The sequence below is a fragment of the Hordeum vulgare genome, chromosome 3H (assembly GCF_904849725.1).
Source record: "Hordeum vulgare subsp. vulgare chromosome 3H, MorexV3_pseudomolecules_assembly, whole genome shotgun sequence".
NCBI lineage: Eukaryota > Viridiplantae > Streptophyta > Magnoliopsida > Poales > Poaceae > Hordeum > Hordeum vulgare.
The window spans coordinates 139,637,184-139,656,246 of record NC_058520.1 but is presented as its reverse complement, the minus strand read 5'-3'; the positions used below and the strand labels follow the sequence as shown (position 1 = coordinate 139,656,246).

The following is a 19,063-nucleotide window of genomic DNA, read 5'->3' as shown; positions in this document are numbered from 1 at the left end:
ACATAACACTTCACCATATTTGGGCCTAGAGGAAGGCATTGGGAAGTAGTAAGTAGATGATGGGTTGCTGGAGTGACAGAAGCTTAAACCCCAGTATATGTGTTGCTTCGTGAGGGGCTGATTTGGATCCACTAGTTTAATGCTATGGTTAGACTTTGTCTAAATTCTTCTTTTGTAGTTGCGGATGCTTGCGAGAGAGGTTAATCATAAGTGGGATGCTTGTCCAAGTAAGGGGAGTACCCAAGCGCCGGTCCACCCACATATCAAACTATCAAAGTAACGAACGCGAATCATATGAACATGATGAAACCAGCATGACAGAAATTCCCGTGTGTCCTCGGGAGCGTTTTTCCTCCTATAAGAGTTTGTTCAGGCTTGTCCCTTGCTACAAAAGGGATTGGGCCACTTTCTGCACAGTTGCTACTACTTGTTACTTGTTACTCTTTGCTTGCTACGTTTCACCTCGCTACACAATCACTTGTTACCGCTACTTTCAGTACTTGCAGTTATTACCTTGCTGAAATCCGTTTATCAGAGCCTTCTGCTCCTTGTTGGGTTCGACACTCTTACTTATCGAAAGGAGTACGATTGATCCCCTATACTTGTGGGTCATCAAGACTCTTTTCTGGCACCATTGCCGGGGAGTGAAGCGACTTTGGTAAGTGGAAACTGGTAAGGAAACATTTTTATACTGTGGTGAAATTTATTATCACTTGTCACTATGGAAACTCTTCCTTTGAGGAGTTTGTTCGGGGTATCATCACCATGAACGGAAGCACGAGGAGTTGCTCCTCAACCTGAGGTACCTACTGAAAATATCTTTTATGAAATTCCTTTGGGTATGCTTGAGAAACTAGTGGCTAATCCTTTTATAGGAGATGGATCTTCACATCCAAACTTTCATCTAATCTATGTAGATGAAGTTTGTGGGTTATTTAAGCTTGCAGGTTTGCCCGAGGATGAGGTAAAGAAGAAAGTCTTTCCTTTATCTTTGAAGGATAAGGCGTTGACATGGTATAGGCTATGTGATGATACTGGATCATGGGGCTACTATCGGTTGAAATTGGAATTTCATCAAAAGTTCTATCCTATGCATTTAGTACATCGTGATCGGAACTTTATTTATAACTTTTGGCGTCGTGACAGGGAAAGCATAGCTCAAGCTTGGGGGAGGCTTAAATCAATGCTATATTCACGCCCCAATCATGAGCTCTCTAGAGAAATCATCACTCAAAACTTTTATGCTCGGCTTTCTCATGAAGATTGTACCATGCTTGACACTTCTTGTGCCGGTTCTTTTATGAAGAAGGATATTGATCACAAGTGGAATTTATTGGAGAGAATCAAACGCAACTCTGAAGATTGGGAGCTGGAGGAAGGTAAGGACTCAGGTATGAATTTCCAGTTTGATTGCGTTAAATCTTTTGTTGAGACAAACACTTCTAGAGATTTTAGCGCTAAGTATGGACTTGACTCTGAGATAGTAGATTCTCTATGTGAATCTTTTTCTGCTCATGTTGATCTTCCCAAAGAGAAGTGGTTTAAATATCATCCTCCTGTAGAAAGCAACATGGCCAAAACCAATCTAGTTGAGGAGAAAATCATAGCTTTTAGTGATCCTGTTGTTCCTTGTGCTTACACTGAGAAACCAACATACCCTGCTAGGATGAGGGATTATTCTAAAGCTCCAACTGTGATACGTAGGGGTTACATTAGACCACTTGCACCCCCTGAGGAGATTAGAGTTGAACCTAGTGTTGCTATTATCAAAGATCTCTTAGCCGAAGACATAGATGGGCATGTTATCAAATTTTGTGAGGACTCCGCTAGAATTGCTAAACCTCACGCGAAAGACAAGCACGGACCTGCAGTTGGCCTGCCCGTTATTTCTGTTAAGATAGGAGATCACTGTTACCATGGTTTATGTGATATGGGAGCTAGTGTTAGTGCAATACCCCATTCTCTATATGATGAAATAAAAGATGAGATTGCACCTGCTGAATTAGAACCCACTGATGTCACTATTACGCTAGCTAATAGAGACACTATCTGCCCTCTGGGAATTGTGAGAGATGTAGAAGTCATGTGTGGTAAGACGAAGTATCCTACTGATTTCCTCGTCCTTGGTACTGCACAAGATAGCTTTGTCCCATTATATTTGGTAGACCCTTTCACAACACTGTCAATGCTCACATTGATTGCATTAAGCAGACTGTCATAGTAAGTTTCGAGGGTGTGTCTCATGAATTTAACTTCTCCAAGTTTGGAAGACAAACCCATGAAAGGGAGTTGTCTGGTAGAGATGAAATCATTGCTCTTGCCTCAATTGCCGTACCTCCTACGGATCCTTTAAAGCAATATCTGCTTGAGCATGAAAATGATATGCATATGGAGGAGAGAGATGAGATAGATAGAATTGTCTTAGAACAACATCCTATTCTCAAGAATAATCTGCCTGTTGAACTGCTTGGGGATCCTCCCCCACCAAAGGGTGATCCTATGTTCGAGCTTAATCAGTTGCCGGATACTCTTCAGTATGCCTATCTTGATGAGAAGGAGATATATCCTGTCATTATTTGTGCTCTCCTCTCAGAGCGTGAAGAGAAGAAGTTACTAAAAACTCTGAGGAAGCACCGCGCTGCTATTGGATATACTCTTTATGATCTTATGGGTATTAGTCCTACTCTATGTCAGCACAAGATTAAAACCGATCATGACTTTAAACCAGTTGCGGATCATCAAAGGAGATTAAATCCTAAGATGAAAGAGGTCGTTAGAAAAGAAATATTAAAGCTTCTGGAAGCAGGAATCATTTATCCTGTTGCTCATAGTGATTGGGTAAGTCCAGTACATTGCGTACCCAAGAAGGGAGGTATCACCGTCGTTCCTAATGATAAGGATGAACTAATCCCACAAAGGATTATTACCGGCTATAGAATGGTGTAGACTTTCGGAAACTGAACAAGGCAACCAGGAAAGATCGTTATCCTTTGCCGTTCATCGACCAAATGCTAGAAAGGCTATCAAAGCACACACACTTCTGCTTTCTAGATGGTTATTCAGGTTTCTCGCAGATACCTGTTGCAAAATCTGATCAAGAGAAAACCACTTTCACCTGCCCTTTCGGTACCTTTGCCTATAGACGTATGCCTTTTGGCTTTTGTAATGCACCTGCCACCTTCCAAAGATGTATGATGGCTATATTCTCTGACTTCTGTGAAAAGATTGTCGAGGTTTTCATGGATGACTTCTCCATTTATGGGTCTTCCTTTGATGATTGCCTCAGCAACCTTGATCGAGCCTTACAGAGATGCGAAGAAACCAACCTCGTCTTGAATTGCGAGAAGTGCCACTTTATGGTTAATGAAGGTATCATCTTAGGACACAAAATCTCTGAAAGAGGCATTGAAGTTGATAAGGCAAAGGTTGATGCAATTGAGAAAATGCCGTGCCCCACAGATATGAGAGGTATACGAAGTTTCCTAGGTCATGTTGGTTTCTATAGAAGGTTTATTATAGACTTCTCTAAGATTTCTAGGCCTCTTTCCAACCTCTTGCAGAAGGATGTTCCTTTTGTTTTTGATGAGGATTGTGAGGAAGCTTTCGAAATACTTAAGAAGGCTTTGACAACCGCACCTATTGTTCAACCACCTGACTGGAACTTGCCCTTTGAAATCATGTGCGACGCTAGTGATTATGCTGTTGGTGTTGTTCTAGGACAAAGAGTTGACAAGAAGTTGAATATCATTCACTACGCTAGTAAAACTCTAGACAGTGCCCAAAGAAACTATGCCGCTACGGAGAAGGAATTTTTAGCAGTCGTGTTTGCATGTGAAAAGTTCAGATCTTACATAGTTGACTCCAAAGTCACTATTCACTCTGATTATGCTGCTATTAAGTACCTCATGGAGAAGAAGGACGCTAAGCCTAGGCTGATCAGATGGGTTCTCCTGCTACAGGAATTTGATTTGCACGTCGTTGACCGAAAGGGTGCTGACAACCCTGTAGCAGATAACTTTTCTAGGCTAGATAATGTCCTTGATGACCCACTACCTATTGACGATAGCTTTCCTGATGAGCAATTAAATGTCATCCGCACTTCACTTAGTGCACCGTGGTATGCCGATTATGCAAACTATATCGTAGCCAAATACATACCACCCAGTTTCACCTATCAACAAAAGAAGAAATTCTTATTTGATTTGAGACACTACTTTTGGGATGATCCTCACCTTTATAAGGAAGGAGTAGATGGTGTTATTAGATGTTGTGTGCCTGAACATGAACAGGGACAGATCTTGCAGAAGTGTCATTCCGAAGCCTACGGAGGACACCATGCTGGAGATAGAACTGCCCATAAGGTATTGCAATCAGGTTTCTATTGGCCCACTCTCTTCAAGGATGCTCGTAAGTTTGTCTTGTCTTGTGACGAATGCCAAAGGATAGGGAACATCAGTAAGCATCAAGAGATGCCTATGAACTATTCACTTGTCATTGAACCATTTGATGTCTGGGGCTTTGATTATATGCAGGGACGAATCTAGGGGGGACCACGGGGGGCTAGACCCCCGCTAACAAATTGTTTTTTCTACTATGATAAACAAAAAAAATCATTTCATATGAACTTTGCTTCCTTCATAAACAAACTTGCCCCCCCCTATGCTTGCATACTGGCTTCGTCCCTGATTATATGGGACCCTTCCCGAGTTCCAATGGGTACACTCACATCTTAGTTGCTATGGATTACGTTACTAAGTGGGTAGAAGCTATCCCCACTAAAAATGCTCATCACCACACCTCTATTAAGATGCTTAAAGAAGTCATATTCCCAAGATTTGGAGTCCCTAGATACTTGATGACTGATGGCGGTTCACACTTCATTCATGGTGTTTTCCGCAAGATGCTAGCTAAGTATGATGTCAACCATAGAGTTGCATCTCTTTATCATCCTCAGTCCAGTGGTCAAGTTGAGTTGAGTAATAGGGAGATCAAGTTGATCCTACAAAAGACCGTCAATAGATCTCGAAAGAACTGGTCAAGCAAAATTGACGATGCACTATGGGCTTATAGGACTGCTTATAAGAATCCCATGGGCATGTCACCATATAAAATGGTTTACGGTAAGTCCTGTCATTTACCTCTTGAGCTGGAACACAAAGCTTATTGGGCAATCAAAGAGCTCAACTTTGATTTCAAACTTGCCGGTGAGAAGCGGTTGTTTGATATCAGCTCGTTAGATGAATGGAGAGCCCAGGCATATGAGAATGCCAGGTTGTTCAAGGAAAAGGTTAAGAGATGGCACGACAAACGAATACAGAAACGAGAGTTCAACGTAGGTGATTATGTCTTGCTATACAATTCTCATTTGAGATTCTTTGCAGGTAAGCTTCTCTCTAAATGGGAAGGTCCCTATGTTGTCGAGGAAGTATATCGTTCCGGTGCCATCAAAATCAATAACACGGAAGGAAATTTTCCTAGAGTGGTAAATGGGCAAAGAATCAAGCATTACATCTCTGGTACTCCCATAAATGTTGAAACCAATATCATCAATGTCATAACTCCAGAGGAGTACATAAGGGATGTTTATGAGCCTCTTTCAGACCTTGAAAACGAAGATCTATCTGTTTCGGCAAGAAATTGGACTCCGATACTTTTCCAATAGGAAGTTTCCTCAGTTTTGGAATTTTTGGAAAATTAGAAAAATAAGTAGTCCGGAGAGCAAACGAGGCAGCCACAAAGGCCCACTCCGCCACCACCCCCCTGGTGGCGGTGGGCAAGCTTGTGGGCACCTCGTGTGCCTCCCGGCTCTGTTTTCTTGCGGAGGACTCCTTCTGGCCCAGAAAAAATCAATATATAGTCGCCCAAAGGTTTTGATCTCCGTATCACGTAGTCTTCCTCTGTTTTCGTTTCGAGCTTGTTTCTGCCGCAGATCTAGATCATCATGACTTCCCCAAACGCTCCTAAGGACAAGAACTTCGAGAAGGTCATCAATCCCTACCTCACGGAAGTGGTGAAACACCCTCAATCTATCAAGATGAGCGAGGGGATGTTGCACATCCGTGATGTTGAGGGGCCTAAGAAGACCATAAGCATGGAGACGAGGCTCGAAGCAATGGAGCAACAAGTCTTCAAGTGCCAAGGGATGGTTGAGCATGGACTCAACGCCAACCATACGATGATCACGGAGTTCACTAGCAATCACAAGATGGATGCCATTGATATTGGGAAACACCTCTCCAGACTTTACGATAGGGTTGACCAACTTAAGGGCCAGATCTATGACCTGCAGAATCAAAACTGTGAGTACGAGTACAGATTTAAATCAGTAAGGTTGGTTGCAGATTTGAGGATTCCGGCGACTCGATCATCCTGCCATGATGGAGCACCTATGCCTTGGAAGACGGAGGATCAGACTACTCCAACAACACCACCATCACCACCAAAGGAAGATAACTAAGCATTGGTATGGGCAATCCCCTTGGCTTCTGCCAAGCTTGGGGGAGTTGCCCTGGTATCGTATCACCTTTATATCTTTTGCTTTTACCTTTGTTTTAGTTCTTTCCTTTTCAGTTTTTATTTCTTCTTTTGGAGGAATAAGTCTTTAGTTTTTAGTTTGAGTCTTTTGCTTTTGTCTCTCCCCCGATGTATTCGAGCTTACGAGCTATATAATAAAGGGTGTCTTAGTCAAGGGCTTTGCTTTGTGCCATGATCAAAGAGTATGAAAAGAACGATAGCATGAAAGATCATGAGACGGTCTTATGCAAAGTCATAACTTCACTTATGACACGTATGATGATTGAAACTTGTTGAGAATAAATCAACATAGACCTCAGTCATTGTTGCAATTAATAAGAAGTAATAAGGTTCACATATTATCATCTTAGACACTTTTTACAATTGTGAGCACTCACCAAACTATTACATGCCTATGAGTAGATGTTGGACAAGGAAGACAACATAATGAATTGTGTTTGCTTGGTTCCAAAAAATGTTATATGATTAGAGATCCCTTAGCATGTGACGTTTGCTTCCACCTCTTATTAGCCAAAACTCTCGCACCAAGTAGAGATACTACTTGTGCATCCATAAACCTCCAACCAGTTTTGCCATGAGAGTCCACCATACCTACCTATGGATTGAATAAGATCCTTCAAGTAAGTTGTCATCGGTGCAAGCAATAAAAATTGCTCTCTAATATGTATGATCTATTAGTGTGTGGAAAATAAGCTTTGTACGAACCTGTGATGAGGAAGACATAAAAGCGACAGACTGCATAATAAAGTTCTTTGTCACAGGGGGCAATATAAAGTGACGTTCCTCCACACTAAGAGGAGAAGCATTCAAACCTCAAAAGCGCATGACAACCTCTGCTTCCCTCTGCGAAGGGCCTATCTTGTACCTTTACTTTTTACCCTTGTAAGAGTCATCGTGATCATCACCAATTCCCTTTTTGCCTTTGTCTTGGCTACCGTCACATGCTTGGGAAAGATCTCTATTCATATATCAACATGGAGTTGAGTACTCATGCTTTATTGTTGTTGACTTTACCCTTGAGGTAAACCGTTGGGAGGCAAAACTATAAGCCCCTATCTTCCTTTGTGTCCAGCTGAAACTTTGACACCATGAGTACCACGTGAGTTGTAACAACTGTGGAAAACAAAAGAGATGATTGAGTATGTGGGTTTGCCTTACAAGCTCTTATTTGACTCTTTCTGATGTTGTGATAAATTGTAATTGCTCCAATGACTATGGACTATTGTTGGTTACTTCTCGGTAAGGTTTTTGCTTCATGCTTTGCTTTGTGAAGGAATTGTTACTTTCCCATAAGAATCTTTATGATATATTGCTGTTCTATGTGTGATCATGATGCCCTCATGTACGTATTATGTTTTATCGACACCTTCGTCCCTCAACATGTGGGCATGTTTATGAAACTTGGTTTTCGCTTGAGGACAAGCGAGGTCTAAGCTTGGGGGAGTTGATACGTCCATTTTGCATCATGCTTTCATGTTGATATTTATTGCTTCTTGGGCTGTTATATTACTTGTGGTACCATATTTATGCCTTTTCTGTCTTATTTTGCAAGGTTTACTTGAAGAGGGAGAATTCAGGCAGCTGGAAATCTGGACTAGAAAAGGAGCAAATCCTAATCCAGTATTCTGCACATCTCCAAATGCCCTGACAATTTACGTGGATTGTTTCTGGAATATATTAAAAATACTGGGCGAAAGAACTACCGGAGGGGGGCACCAGGGCCCCAAAAGCTTGTCCACCGCCACCACCCCCTTGGTGGCGCGGGGCAGGCTTGTGGGCTGCCTGAAGGCCCACTAGCCCCCCTCTTTTGCTATATGAAGCGTCCTGGTCTGGAAAAAAATCAATCGGGAGCTTTTTCGTGGTTTCGCCGCCGCCACAAGGCGGAACTTGAGCAGATCCAATCTAGAGCTCCGGCAGGACGATCCTGTCAGGGAAATTTCCCTCCCAGAGGGGGAAATCGTCGCCATCGTCATCACCAACACTCCTCTCGTCGGAGGGGAGGCATCTTCATCAGCACCATCTCCTCTCCAATACCTAGTTCATCTCTTGTAACCAATCTTCGTCTCGCAGCTCCGACTGGTACTTGTAAGGTTGCTAGTAGTGTTGATTACTCTTTGTAGTTGATGCTAGTTGGATTACTTGGTGGAAGAGTTTATGTTCAGATCCTTGATGCTATTCATTACACCTCTGGTCATGATTATGATTATGTCTTGTGAGTAGTTACTTTTGTTCCTCAGGACATGGAATAAGTCATGCTGATAATAGTCATCTGAATTTGATATTCGTTCGCTATTTTGATATGTTGTATGTTGTTTTTCCTCTAGTGGTGTTGTGTGAACGTCGACTACATAACACTTCACCATATTTGGGCCTAGAGGAAGGCATTGGAAAGTAGTAAGTAGATGATGGGTTGCTGGAGTGACAGAAGCTTAAACCCCAGTCTATGTGTTGCTTCGTGAGGGGCTGATTTGGATCCACTAGTTTAATGCTATGGTTAGACTTTGTCTTAATTCTTCTTTTGTAGTTGCAGATGCTTGCGAGAGAGGTTAATCACAAGTGGGATGCTTGTCCAAGTAAGGGCAGTACCCAAGCGCCGGTCCACCCACATATCAAACTATCAAAGTAAGGAACGCGAATCATATGAACATGATGAAACTAGCATGACAGAAATTCCCGTGTGTCCTCGGGAGCGTTTTTCCTCCTATAAGAGTTTGTTCAGGCTTATCCCTTGCTACAAAAGGGATTGGGCCACTTGCTGCACCGCTGCTACTACTTGTTACTTGTTACTCTTTGCTTGCTACGTTTCACCTCGCTACACAATCACTTGTTACCGCTACTTTCAGTGCTTGCAGTTATTACCTTGCTGAAATCCGTTTATGAGAGCCTTCTGCTCCTCGTTGGGTTCGACACTCTTACTTATCGAAAGGACTACGATTGATCCCCTATACTTGTGGGTCATCAAGCCGCTGCCGGCAGGCGTGCGTACTGGATGCCACCATAGCTGGAACCTCATGTCGCGGGCGGGATGGCGCCGCTGACGCCGCGGGCATGCACTGAGCTCGTGTGCCCCATGCACGTCGGCCTTGTCGCGGGCGTGGGGCGAGGACGGGGGCGCGGCGCGGGGATGCAGGGCGCGGCCACGACGCGAGGCAGGGGCACGAGGTGGGGGCGTGGAGCGGGGCGGGGCGGGGGCATTGCTATCGAGCACGAGCGGAGCGGGGGGTGGCCGCTTGGCTGGCCTGCGTGTCTTCACCATGCTCTGTTGGTGCCGCCCACAAGGTGCTCGTTGAAATGTATGAAAAATAAGAGGTCAAATTAGAGGGTGTGGATAAATGCAAGCAAATATAAGGGGTCAAAACGAACACGCCGGGACATTGATCGGGCGAGTCTGCAAACGTTTGAGGGACACTATTTATATATTGCGGCTATAGATGCTCTTACATGTATTCATATATACCAATATAAAAAGATTCAGAGGGGCAGATCCAACAAATCTCGGCCATCAATCCAAGTCAATCCAACAACTTAGTTTGCTCCAACGTCGAACGGTCAACATGATTAGCGCGCAGTTAATGCCATATCAAATATAAGTTACAACACTACTCATATGATTAACATGAAAATAATTATCCTATATAATATCTACATGCAGTTCATATATTGCCTAATATCAACGTACATTGCATGTATAACTTTATTAGTATTATCAAATGATCGATATGTATGTGGTTGCATGTATTTGAGATATTGAAAGTGAGGGATGTGGTTGCATGGGCAAACATTTGAGGGATGGTCGGGCGATGTTCGGGGATGCGTCCATGGTCATATAGTGGGTCAGATTTATACATTCATGTAGATGGTCCAACGTGTTGGAAGAGAACAAGTATATATTTGTACTCCAACATGCATAGGTAAATTCATTTTGAGAATATTTCCGAGGTGAAGATATAAGATAAACATTTAAGATTCCATTTCATAACCTTTTTGCGGGATCCATTTGACAACAAAAATTAAAACGATGCACATATTTCTCAAAATCCAGAAAGTTTTTGCCAGTAGGAATTTTTATTTCTTGACAGTTCCCCCTTCCAATTATATAAAATAAATAAACCATTAACCATCTCAAATCATTTGGGCAGCTTTCAGGACATCTAACCAGATTACCAAAGTCATAGCACAGAGAATCCTAGCAGCATGTCCTACACTCGCTGTAGTCTGCAGCCTGTACAACTCCAGCGCAGCTTGCAAGCCTCCACGACCCATTCAGCATTTTCTGGCTGCTTTGGCTTAATGACACCCCTTCCATAATCTTCTCCTCATTTGACGTTCATGCCCCTGCCCCCCTCCAACAACCAGTCCCGCGCCACCTCACACGGGGGGCACCCACGTAATTTCCCGCAGGGCCAGGGCGGCCTATGTGGCCAACCCATTATATATCGCTCTCATGGCACCGTGGCTCATGTACTGCTGCCCATTGATAGGCTGGTGATCACTTCTGTCGAGAGGAACTACGCATCCATCTCTTCAACCTCCAGCTATCTGCAGCACGTAAGTTTCCGTTCCTTCTAGCTTCTCTTGTTGCCTCCTTGGCTTCTCCTTCTCATGAGAAAACATCTCATCAAGTTTTGTGTTTATGTTCTTCTGCTAGAGTAGACATCTTTGAAGGAGAGGAATATGACGAGCGTATGGAAGACCAAGGTTCTCCCCGGGCTCAGCAAGTTCTTCGACAAGGATGGCAAGAAGGCCGCCGCCGCCGAGTTCTTGAAATCCTTCAACAAGGTACGTCGAGTTCCGGGTCCTTGTGAAACTGCTGCAAAATTCTTGTGAAATTTGTGTGCTCCCAATTTTTCAAATGGTAGATGATGTCCACACGTGTTTTGTTTGTTTGTTGATTGTGTGGGCGTGCTCTGTGTGTGTAGGAAGAGATTGACAAGGAGATTGAGGACAAGAAGACAGAACTAGAGCCCAAGGTTGTGGAGACTATTGAAGCATCTCCTCCAGAAATTAAGGTGAAAAGATTATTTTTTTTCGTATCTAATTAGTATTGATTTTGTGTGGTTGCTTATAGCACATAACAGTAGGAAGTAGCCACCTTGATGCTTATCATACTGTTATCTTGCTGTAGGGCTTGATAAAGGATAAGAAAACATCCAAGATCAAGAAGAATTCAGCTGCCGTCATCAAGTTCCTTGACGAGATGGCCAAGATTGGTAATTTATTTTTTCCCTAAGTTTTGCAAAATAGAATAGTATGAAAATAAATAAAAAGGATGAAATACATAAATAGAATAGCTTATAGCAATCTTATCAGGTAATTTCCTAGGTTCCATATCTAAAATAACCTTTATCCCTTGCCTTTTGAGCAAAATAACCTCTTATTATCCTGCTTCCACATAACTAAACTTTAGAGGAATCTTCTTAGAACAAAAAGGAGAGAAAGTAATGGAATCTTCTCACATATGTTTCTTGCAACAGAAGTTCACATCCAAACAGTACCGTTGCTTTTAGGCGATGCAGACAAAACCATAACATGTGCAATTACCAACAAAAGATGAACAAATTAACAGTAATTAATTAAGTAGCGCAAGTTTTCGTTGTTGGCACAGGTACCCTCAGCTCTCGGGCATACCGCCGAGAGTTTTGTGCGTTCTAGAATGAAGAAGACACTTTTACTCATTTTTAAGTAATCAAATTAATTATATACAGTATACGTACTTGACTTATACTAATCGAACTAATGAGTGTTGGTCAATATGCAGGTTTCCCCGGAGCCAAGCTGGTGAGCGACGCGGTGGTCAAGTCCGGCACCACGCCCCTCTCCCCCGCCATCGTCTTCATCTTGGACAAGGTTGCGCCCTTCGTCCCAGCGCCTAAAGAGGAGCCCAAGGCCGAGCCTGAGGCCGCCGCCGCCGCCCCGGCAGAGGAGACCACCACCCGCGAGGTCGCCGTGGAGGAGGAGAAGAAGGAAGAGGCCGAGCCCTCCGCTGCGCCGGCAGAAGCGGCCGCACCGGCGGAGGTAGCCGCGCCCGCTGAGGTAGTGGAGGAGAAGAAAGAGGAGGAGAAACCCGCCGAAGCCGCCGTACCTGCCGCCGCTGAGCCGGAGAAGAAGTGATCTGTCGCCGCCGGACTCCAAGAGCAACGCAAGCCACCACCTGGCTTGCTAGCTGCTGGTAATGGAAGAAAACATTTTAAGTTATTGTGAATTTGTGGTCGCTCTCCCGTGTCAAGGTAGCTGCACAAAAGTAAGCACGTACGTACGTACGTACGACGACGCACTGCACTTGCCATGCATATCACGCATGCAAACGTACGTACACGCATGGAACATTTGTTATTCTTTCGATGGATCGGGTCTCCTCACCGTATGTGTACATTTTACGTGGGGCTTTCTTGCTTTTTTTTTTGTGGTGATTAAAACCTGTGTAATTATGATTATGTTGGTGTGTTAATTTGTTGGCCATGGTAATTAAGCACGAACTTGTGCATTCTTCTTCTCGAACTTGCGCAAACCCTGGACGATGAATCATACAGAGTAGCTGAACTGCTGAACGGCTGTTGATATGGTTGGTTTTGCCTTCATTCACATCAGAGTGGATTAACAGCAATGGCTTTGCATGCATACGCCTCTCCTCGCCCAGTGGAGTAGTAATATAACTAGATCGATCATTCCGGCCGGTCAAGTTTCACGAGATGTAGATAAGCACGAGAGAAGTCGGTAGGGATAGGATGGAGGTGGCGTACCAAATCGTGGCACGAAACCTAGAAACCGGTCGATGGAGATAGCTTTGGGATATATACTGATCTCGTTTGCTTAGCCAAATCAGTGAAAAAAACCAATCAGTGCCGGTCAGAAAGGGACGTGAGCTCAATCCTATCGCCCGGTCGCACGACACGCCTCTGGCTCAGCAGCTGGAGATGGAGATCTCGATCTCTCAGAGGCCCCGCACGGCCGGGCCTGCGTGACGTACGTGCCTGCGTGCACCCAAATTATTACTTGTAATTAACAAGGCTCGTCATTGATCCATCCACTGATGGATACACGCAGGATAAAGGAGATGTTTCGGTCGAGATCGAAATAAAAGGGGTCGGTGTTCCGTTCTGTCCGTCCGGGCAAAGCAGTGAACCACGCACGGTGCCTTCTGCCTTTGTCCAGTACCGTGGCTTGGTCGCTGTTGCCGGGCTCTGTCACGTACGTACGATACGAACCATGGCAGCGTGACACGAGCCGTGCACGCCGCAGCAATGAAGACGCGCCCACAAGGACGTGACACGGCAGGCGCACCACAGAAATATTTAATCAGGACGAGTAGTTTCCAGTGGATTTTCCCAGGCATACACGTTGATTTTTGGTGTTCTCTCCTGAACCACGAGTGTACAAGCATGCGCTCGTGGTGCCAGCGACTGTAAACGAAGAAAGCTTCGTGGCGCCAACTGAGCTGCGAAGAAGATTCAAGGGAATCTGGCGTGACGGCGTGAACAGCCGCGGGAACAAGGTTCCTGCCGTTGGTCAGCCTCGGAGCGGACGGGTGGTAGGTTTTGGATGAGACAAGGAACGGAATCTCTTCCCCCGTTTTTGGTGTTTCTTGCTTTGCTTCCCACTTTATGTACCTACTCCTATTTTTGTTCCCGTTGGTAAGAGAGTTGCTAGATATTTCAAGTGCCGGTTCTCATCATATTTATCGTTAACTACGTGGGGGTACGATACTCCAATGATGAATAGGAGTAAAAAATAAAAAGGACTTGAAATTTGAAAAGTGTGCTTTCCTTTGCGTCGTTCTGACCCGATCTCATGTTCTCGTTCTTGGCTGGGGTCTAGTTGTTGGACAAGGCTACAAAGGTTTAGCTGTCTCGAGTGATTGGGCTGCATGCATAGGTTGGCAGGTAGCTGGTTCAGGCCAGGGACGGGGCCACTTGGACAGCTAGCGAGAATCACAAGTTGGAGTTTGGTTTCATGTATGGACGCAAAATGGTACTTTATTTTAGAAAAGAGGATTACTCCGGCCTATGCATCCGAGCGATGAATGCAATCATTTTATTAATTATTTTTAAAGACCTTATAAAGCATTATATCAGTAAGCCTGAAGCCACCCTCTTGACGACATTTGTCGTTACTCCTAATCCCTTGATGCAGGGGTGCCGAATGTTCGAGCCTAATACAAAACAGATATCGCATCAAAACCTAATATTTAGTGTCGGATGACCCATCCTAGCACATACCGGGTATGAGTCACACGCCGGTCCGAAGCACTCATCGAGGCTATCGCCGCCGTCATCCGCCTAACCGTCTTCAAAGCTGGTACCGACACAAAGACCTTGCCAGGTCAGCCGTCGACGCCACCATGACGCCAGACATCGCCACCGCCCAGCGCTCTTCCATCCAGACGCATTTGTCGTCGATATCCACCTGCACCATGCCGCCAATACTCGTCGTCATCGACGCGGTAGAAACAACATCGCACCTCTTGGCAACCTCCACACTGTCGCCGCTGTTGGAGCTACGCGAAGTCCATCACCCACATCATCACTCCGTCGAACATGAGAACTTTCCAAGAGGGCGCCTCCATGGAGGGTACGACGCGAAGGACGCCGCCGCCGCCCAATCCAGGCTGAATTTTGGACTTTCGTCCGGGAGGGTTCGGAGGTGGATAGGAGAGACCTCGACATCGCATCCGCGGAGGGTAACGGCGTCGAGAGACGTTGCCGATGCCAGACTGAACATGCCGATCAAAGTTTCCTTCGGTCCCCATCCTATACCACCAAACCTCGGTCGGCTCCGGATCCGGCAACGGACCACGAATCGAAACCTGCAGAGATGAGAGAGCCATGGGGATCAACCCACCATGAAGGAGGATCGAGAAGAATCCATCGTAGATCTCCACGCGCCGAATCCAGCGATCCGGCGTGGCCAGCGACGACCACCACCTCCCCGTGGTGGCCGACGGAGTTCAAGCCCAAGTCCCAGAATTGGATCCGACGTGAACTCGGCAGCTGCCGCGCTCATTGATCTTGTACACCACATAGTCGTCACCATGCCGCGAGCAAACTGCCGCAACCGCCACGTCACGCACGACGTCGCCAAGAAACCCGCCCGCCGCTCCACTCGACCCCATGCTAGCCCGACGCCCAGCCCGATTTGGCCGCCACGCGCGAGCCGCGACGGACAAGGGGGAGAGATGCCCCTCCGTTGCCCAGCTGACCAAGCTTTGCGCGACGGCGCTGTGGACGCCGACGAGGAGAGGTGGAGGCGGAGGAGGGCCAAGAGGACGGTGGCTAGGGTTCCCCCGGGGTCGCCCGCGGGGGGCGACACGAGGGGGAGGAGGGGGTCTTGTCGCTAGGTGTCGTCCTTTTTGACGAGCAAGGCTGGAGAGGAGAAAGGACTCTAACTCTTGTCAGCCTTGATGCAAAATGGTACTGCCTCAGTTTTTATTTATTCCCCATATTAGTTTTTAACTTAAGTCAAACTTTATAAGTTTTGATCGAATTTGTAAAAGATAATATGAATATTTACAGTGACAAATTTACATGATGTGAAAATATATGCAATGATGGATCCAATGATATTGATTTCGTGGTGTATGTGTTTCTACAAACTTGTTGAAAGTATTTAAGGTTTGACTTTAGAAAGAACTAATGTGCGTTCGATATGTAAGTTACGTCGCACATGTTATTTACCTGGAAAAGAAGTAATGGTGCAAACACTACTCTCTTCTTCTGCGGCTCATTTGGCCTCGAGATGTCGGTGTTACATGGGTCCATCCTTTGCTTTCATTTCTGAACGTGTTATCACACACGCGTTCACCCTATGAGTATTTAGGCAACTCCACCGCACGACCCCAAACGGACGTCCGTTTTGCTCGGATTCTGTCCGTTTGGGTAGGGAGATGGGGTCGTGTCCTGCCCTGTCCTGGGATGCGCTGGCCGCGCGTCCAGTGTGCGGCCGCATCCGTTTGCCCTATCTTGTCCGCCTCTAAAAACAACGCTTCAAATACCAGCGGCCTAGTTCACGCCAGCGGCCCTAGTTCACGCCGGCAACACAGCCAGCGGCCTACACGTCCTCGCCAGCAACAAAGCCAAGGGCCAGCAACACAGCCGTGGCACCCCGATTCAACGAATCGGATTACCGGTGTTTCCAACCCAGAGATCATGTCTTCTGGAAACACTCAACAACTTGGAATAGAACTGAACTGACTTTATTGATAGCATAAGGTGACAGATACATATCTTACAATGATAGCGAGGCCAAAGGCACCCTTGGTGCTGCAACAGTATCTACATTATTTATGAGACATAGTGGATCCTCGAAACTACTAAGTACTTCTACAGCGTAGCGGAACATAGCGGCAACTCCATACACAGGGACAGTGCTGTGGACACTTCCTAGTACGCATCATCAGGACCTCCGTCCTCGGCTTCTCCTACATCTAGCATATAACGTCACGTGAATACTTGGAATGTACTTGCAAGCTCATAATAACCAAGTAATGCAGCAAACAATAACATGGCAACAAATTAGGAATAATACCACTTGGCTTTATAATATCCACTTACTCATGTCCGGGGTTGTCTCACGACCACCGGAATGCCTATCAAGCATCTCCATTCAATTGAAAGGTTCTTCCATCATTACTAACATCCACATGGCTGACCATCTACTGAGGTCTGGTCGGGGTGTCCATTACCGTGGACACGGCTATTCGAATAGGCTTTACACTCTGTAGAGGTTGCACACTTTACCCACACTATGGAGTACTGACCTCGTGATCCCATTCGGGTGGATCAGCATTACTCCAACGAAACTTGTCTGTCCCGTGACTCTCTCATCGTATCCCCGGCAACCACTCCCTTCCGGAGTCTTGCCCTGGGTGGCCCTGTGTCCTCATGACACCTGCCACCGTCGTGGCCAAACAAAACTGTCCCAACCGGGGACGGGCCCAACTCAACTTAACTGGGCTCACAGGGTTATCACCGCCCACCGGGCCAAGGTAGCATGCGTGCATAACCCTCCCTCTTTGGGGATATCGGTGAAAGATCAGGTGGACAGCCCAAGTCACGGCCTTCCCATACCGGCAAGATGTGGTTGTACGATTATGCCCGGACAGGTGACTCATGATCAACCACTAAGCCATGGTAACCATAGTGATTTATAACAGTAAGCACATATTTCTATATGATTGTTAATTAGACGATGATTTCCTAACAAGTTAAGTAAGTATAATGCATGAAGATGTGTGTTATGCTATGCAAAACTACATCACATGGATATGATAGCTTGCCTTGATATGTGGGGTTGTTCAAACACTCCTGGTCTTCAAAGATCCGTTCTGAAAATGTGTTTGATATAGCAAAATAAAAGAAAAGTCATTTAATGCCTTTTTATTCATCAGAAATTCTATGAATGTGGGAAAAATACCAAAATTTACCAGATTATAGAAAACTCAATACCAACTCAATGCAAAAAGAATCAAGTGATTTGGACCTGTAAATAAAAAGATTTAAATGGTCAAAGTTTCTGTTTGAATCTGGAATTAATAAAAGAAAAGAAATCCTGGCAGGGGGCCACGTCGAAGGCATAAAGTGGAGGGGCGCCTCCACTTACCGCTACGGCCGCGGGCCACAGCCGCTGGCAGGTGGGGCCTGTCGCGAGAACAGAGAGGGGGAGAAGGGAAACAGAGGCGAGGCGGCCTTCCGGCAATGGTCGCCGGCGACTGAGACGGCGACGACGCCTGGGATTGGGCGGAATGGAACAGGAGGTCGACGACAAGCACGCACGTACCCGCAGCTTGGCGAGAGGTGGACAGACGATGTTGCCCCCTTCTTGTCCCGCGGCGGCAGCTTCAGAAGGTCGTCGGAGACGAGGATTCCGGCGGGGAAAAGCTTGGGCGAGGGGTCGAGAAGCACCAGGGGAACTTCCCGAACTCGACGGTGGGGCTGCAGGCGGCGGAGCTCCGGCCATGTTCGAGGCCAAAGGGCCTCTAGGCCTTGGCTCGCTCTTCGGGAGGTCAATAGGGAGCAGCGGGAGGGGTGTGGAGAGCTCGAAGGGGTCGGACACTCTTTTAAATAGGCGGGCGACGTGCTCGACCAATCTCTCCGAAGCGGCGAGGATAAGCTCAACCATAGTCGCCGGGGGGCTAAGATGGCCGTCGCGGAGTGTGGTGAGGTCACGGAGGAGAGCAGGGAGGCGATGGAATAACTCCTGGCCATTAAGAGCTTGCGGACGAGAACAATGGCCGGAGCCGTCAGTTCGGTCCTGTGGCAGAGCTTGTCCGGGAGCGGCGGCGGTGTTCTCTAGCGACCCAGCACCTTCAAGAGGTGCCACGCGGCTGCCAAGGACCTCGTCGGCGCTCAGGACAAGGATGGGGCAGCGAATGACGGCTCGGGCCGGCTCGACTGTCACTGGAGTTGCATAGAGCGTGCTCTGTGGCATGCCAGCACCGTGATGTCATGCAGGCCTGGAAACCTTGTCCATTGCATCGACCAGCCTCTCTTTAGTCACCATCCACTGCTTGCTCGATCAGTCACGCTCTCTTGTG

At 46.3% G+C, this 19,063-nt stretch overlaps 1 protein-coding gene across 2 annotated transcripts; it reads left to right on the top strand.

Annotated features, from left to right (window-relative positions):
- Positions 1-10,971: 10,971 nt before the first annotated feature.
- On the top strand, positions 10,972-13,032 carry LOC123443270 (salt stress root protein RS1). 2 transcript variants are annotated; one of them, XM_045119596.1, is made up of 5 exons: positions 10,972-11,082; positions 11,188-11,313; positions 11,454-11,543; positions 11,660-11,744; positions 12,293-13,032. In XM_045119596.1, exons 2-5 carry the CDS (start codon positions 11,209-11,211, stop codon positions 12,643-12,645), a joined length of 633 nt encoding a protein of 210 aa, XP_044975531.1. In that variant the 5' UTR covers positions 10,972-11,082; positions 11,188-11,208; the 3' UTR covers positions 12,646-13,032. The 2 variants fall into 2 exon arrangements, with proteins under 2 accessions (XP_044975531.1, XP_044975532.1); XM_045119597.1 differs by having other exon boundaries at positions 10,994-11,082; positions 11,183-11,313.
- Positions 13,033-19,063: the final 6,031 nt, after the last annotated feature.

Coding starts and splice junctions, on each gene's coding strand:
- LOC123443270 (XM_045119596.1), top strand. CDS start 11,209: ATGACGAGCGTATGGAAGACCAAGGTTCTCCCCGGGCTCAGCAAGTTC. Junction 11,314..11,453: donor TCTTGAAATCCTTCAACAAG/GTACGTCGAGTT, acceptor CTGTGTGTGTAG/GAAGAGATTGACAAGGAGAT. Junction 11,745..12,292: donor TGACGAGATGGCCAAGATTG/GTAATTTATTTT, acceptor GTCAATATGCAG/GTTTCCCCGGAGCCAAGCTG.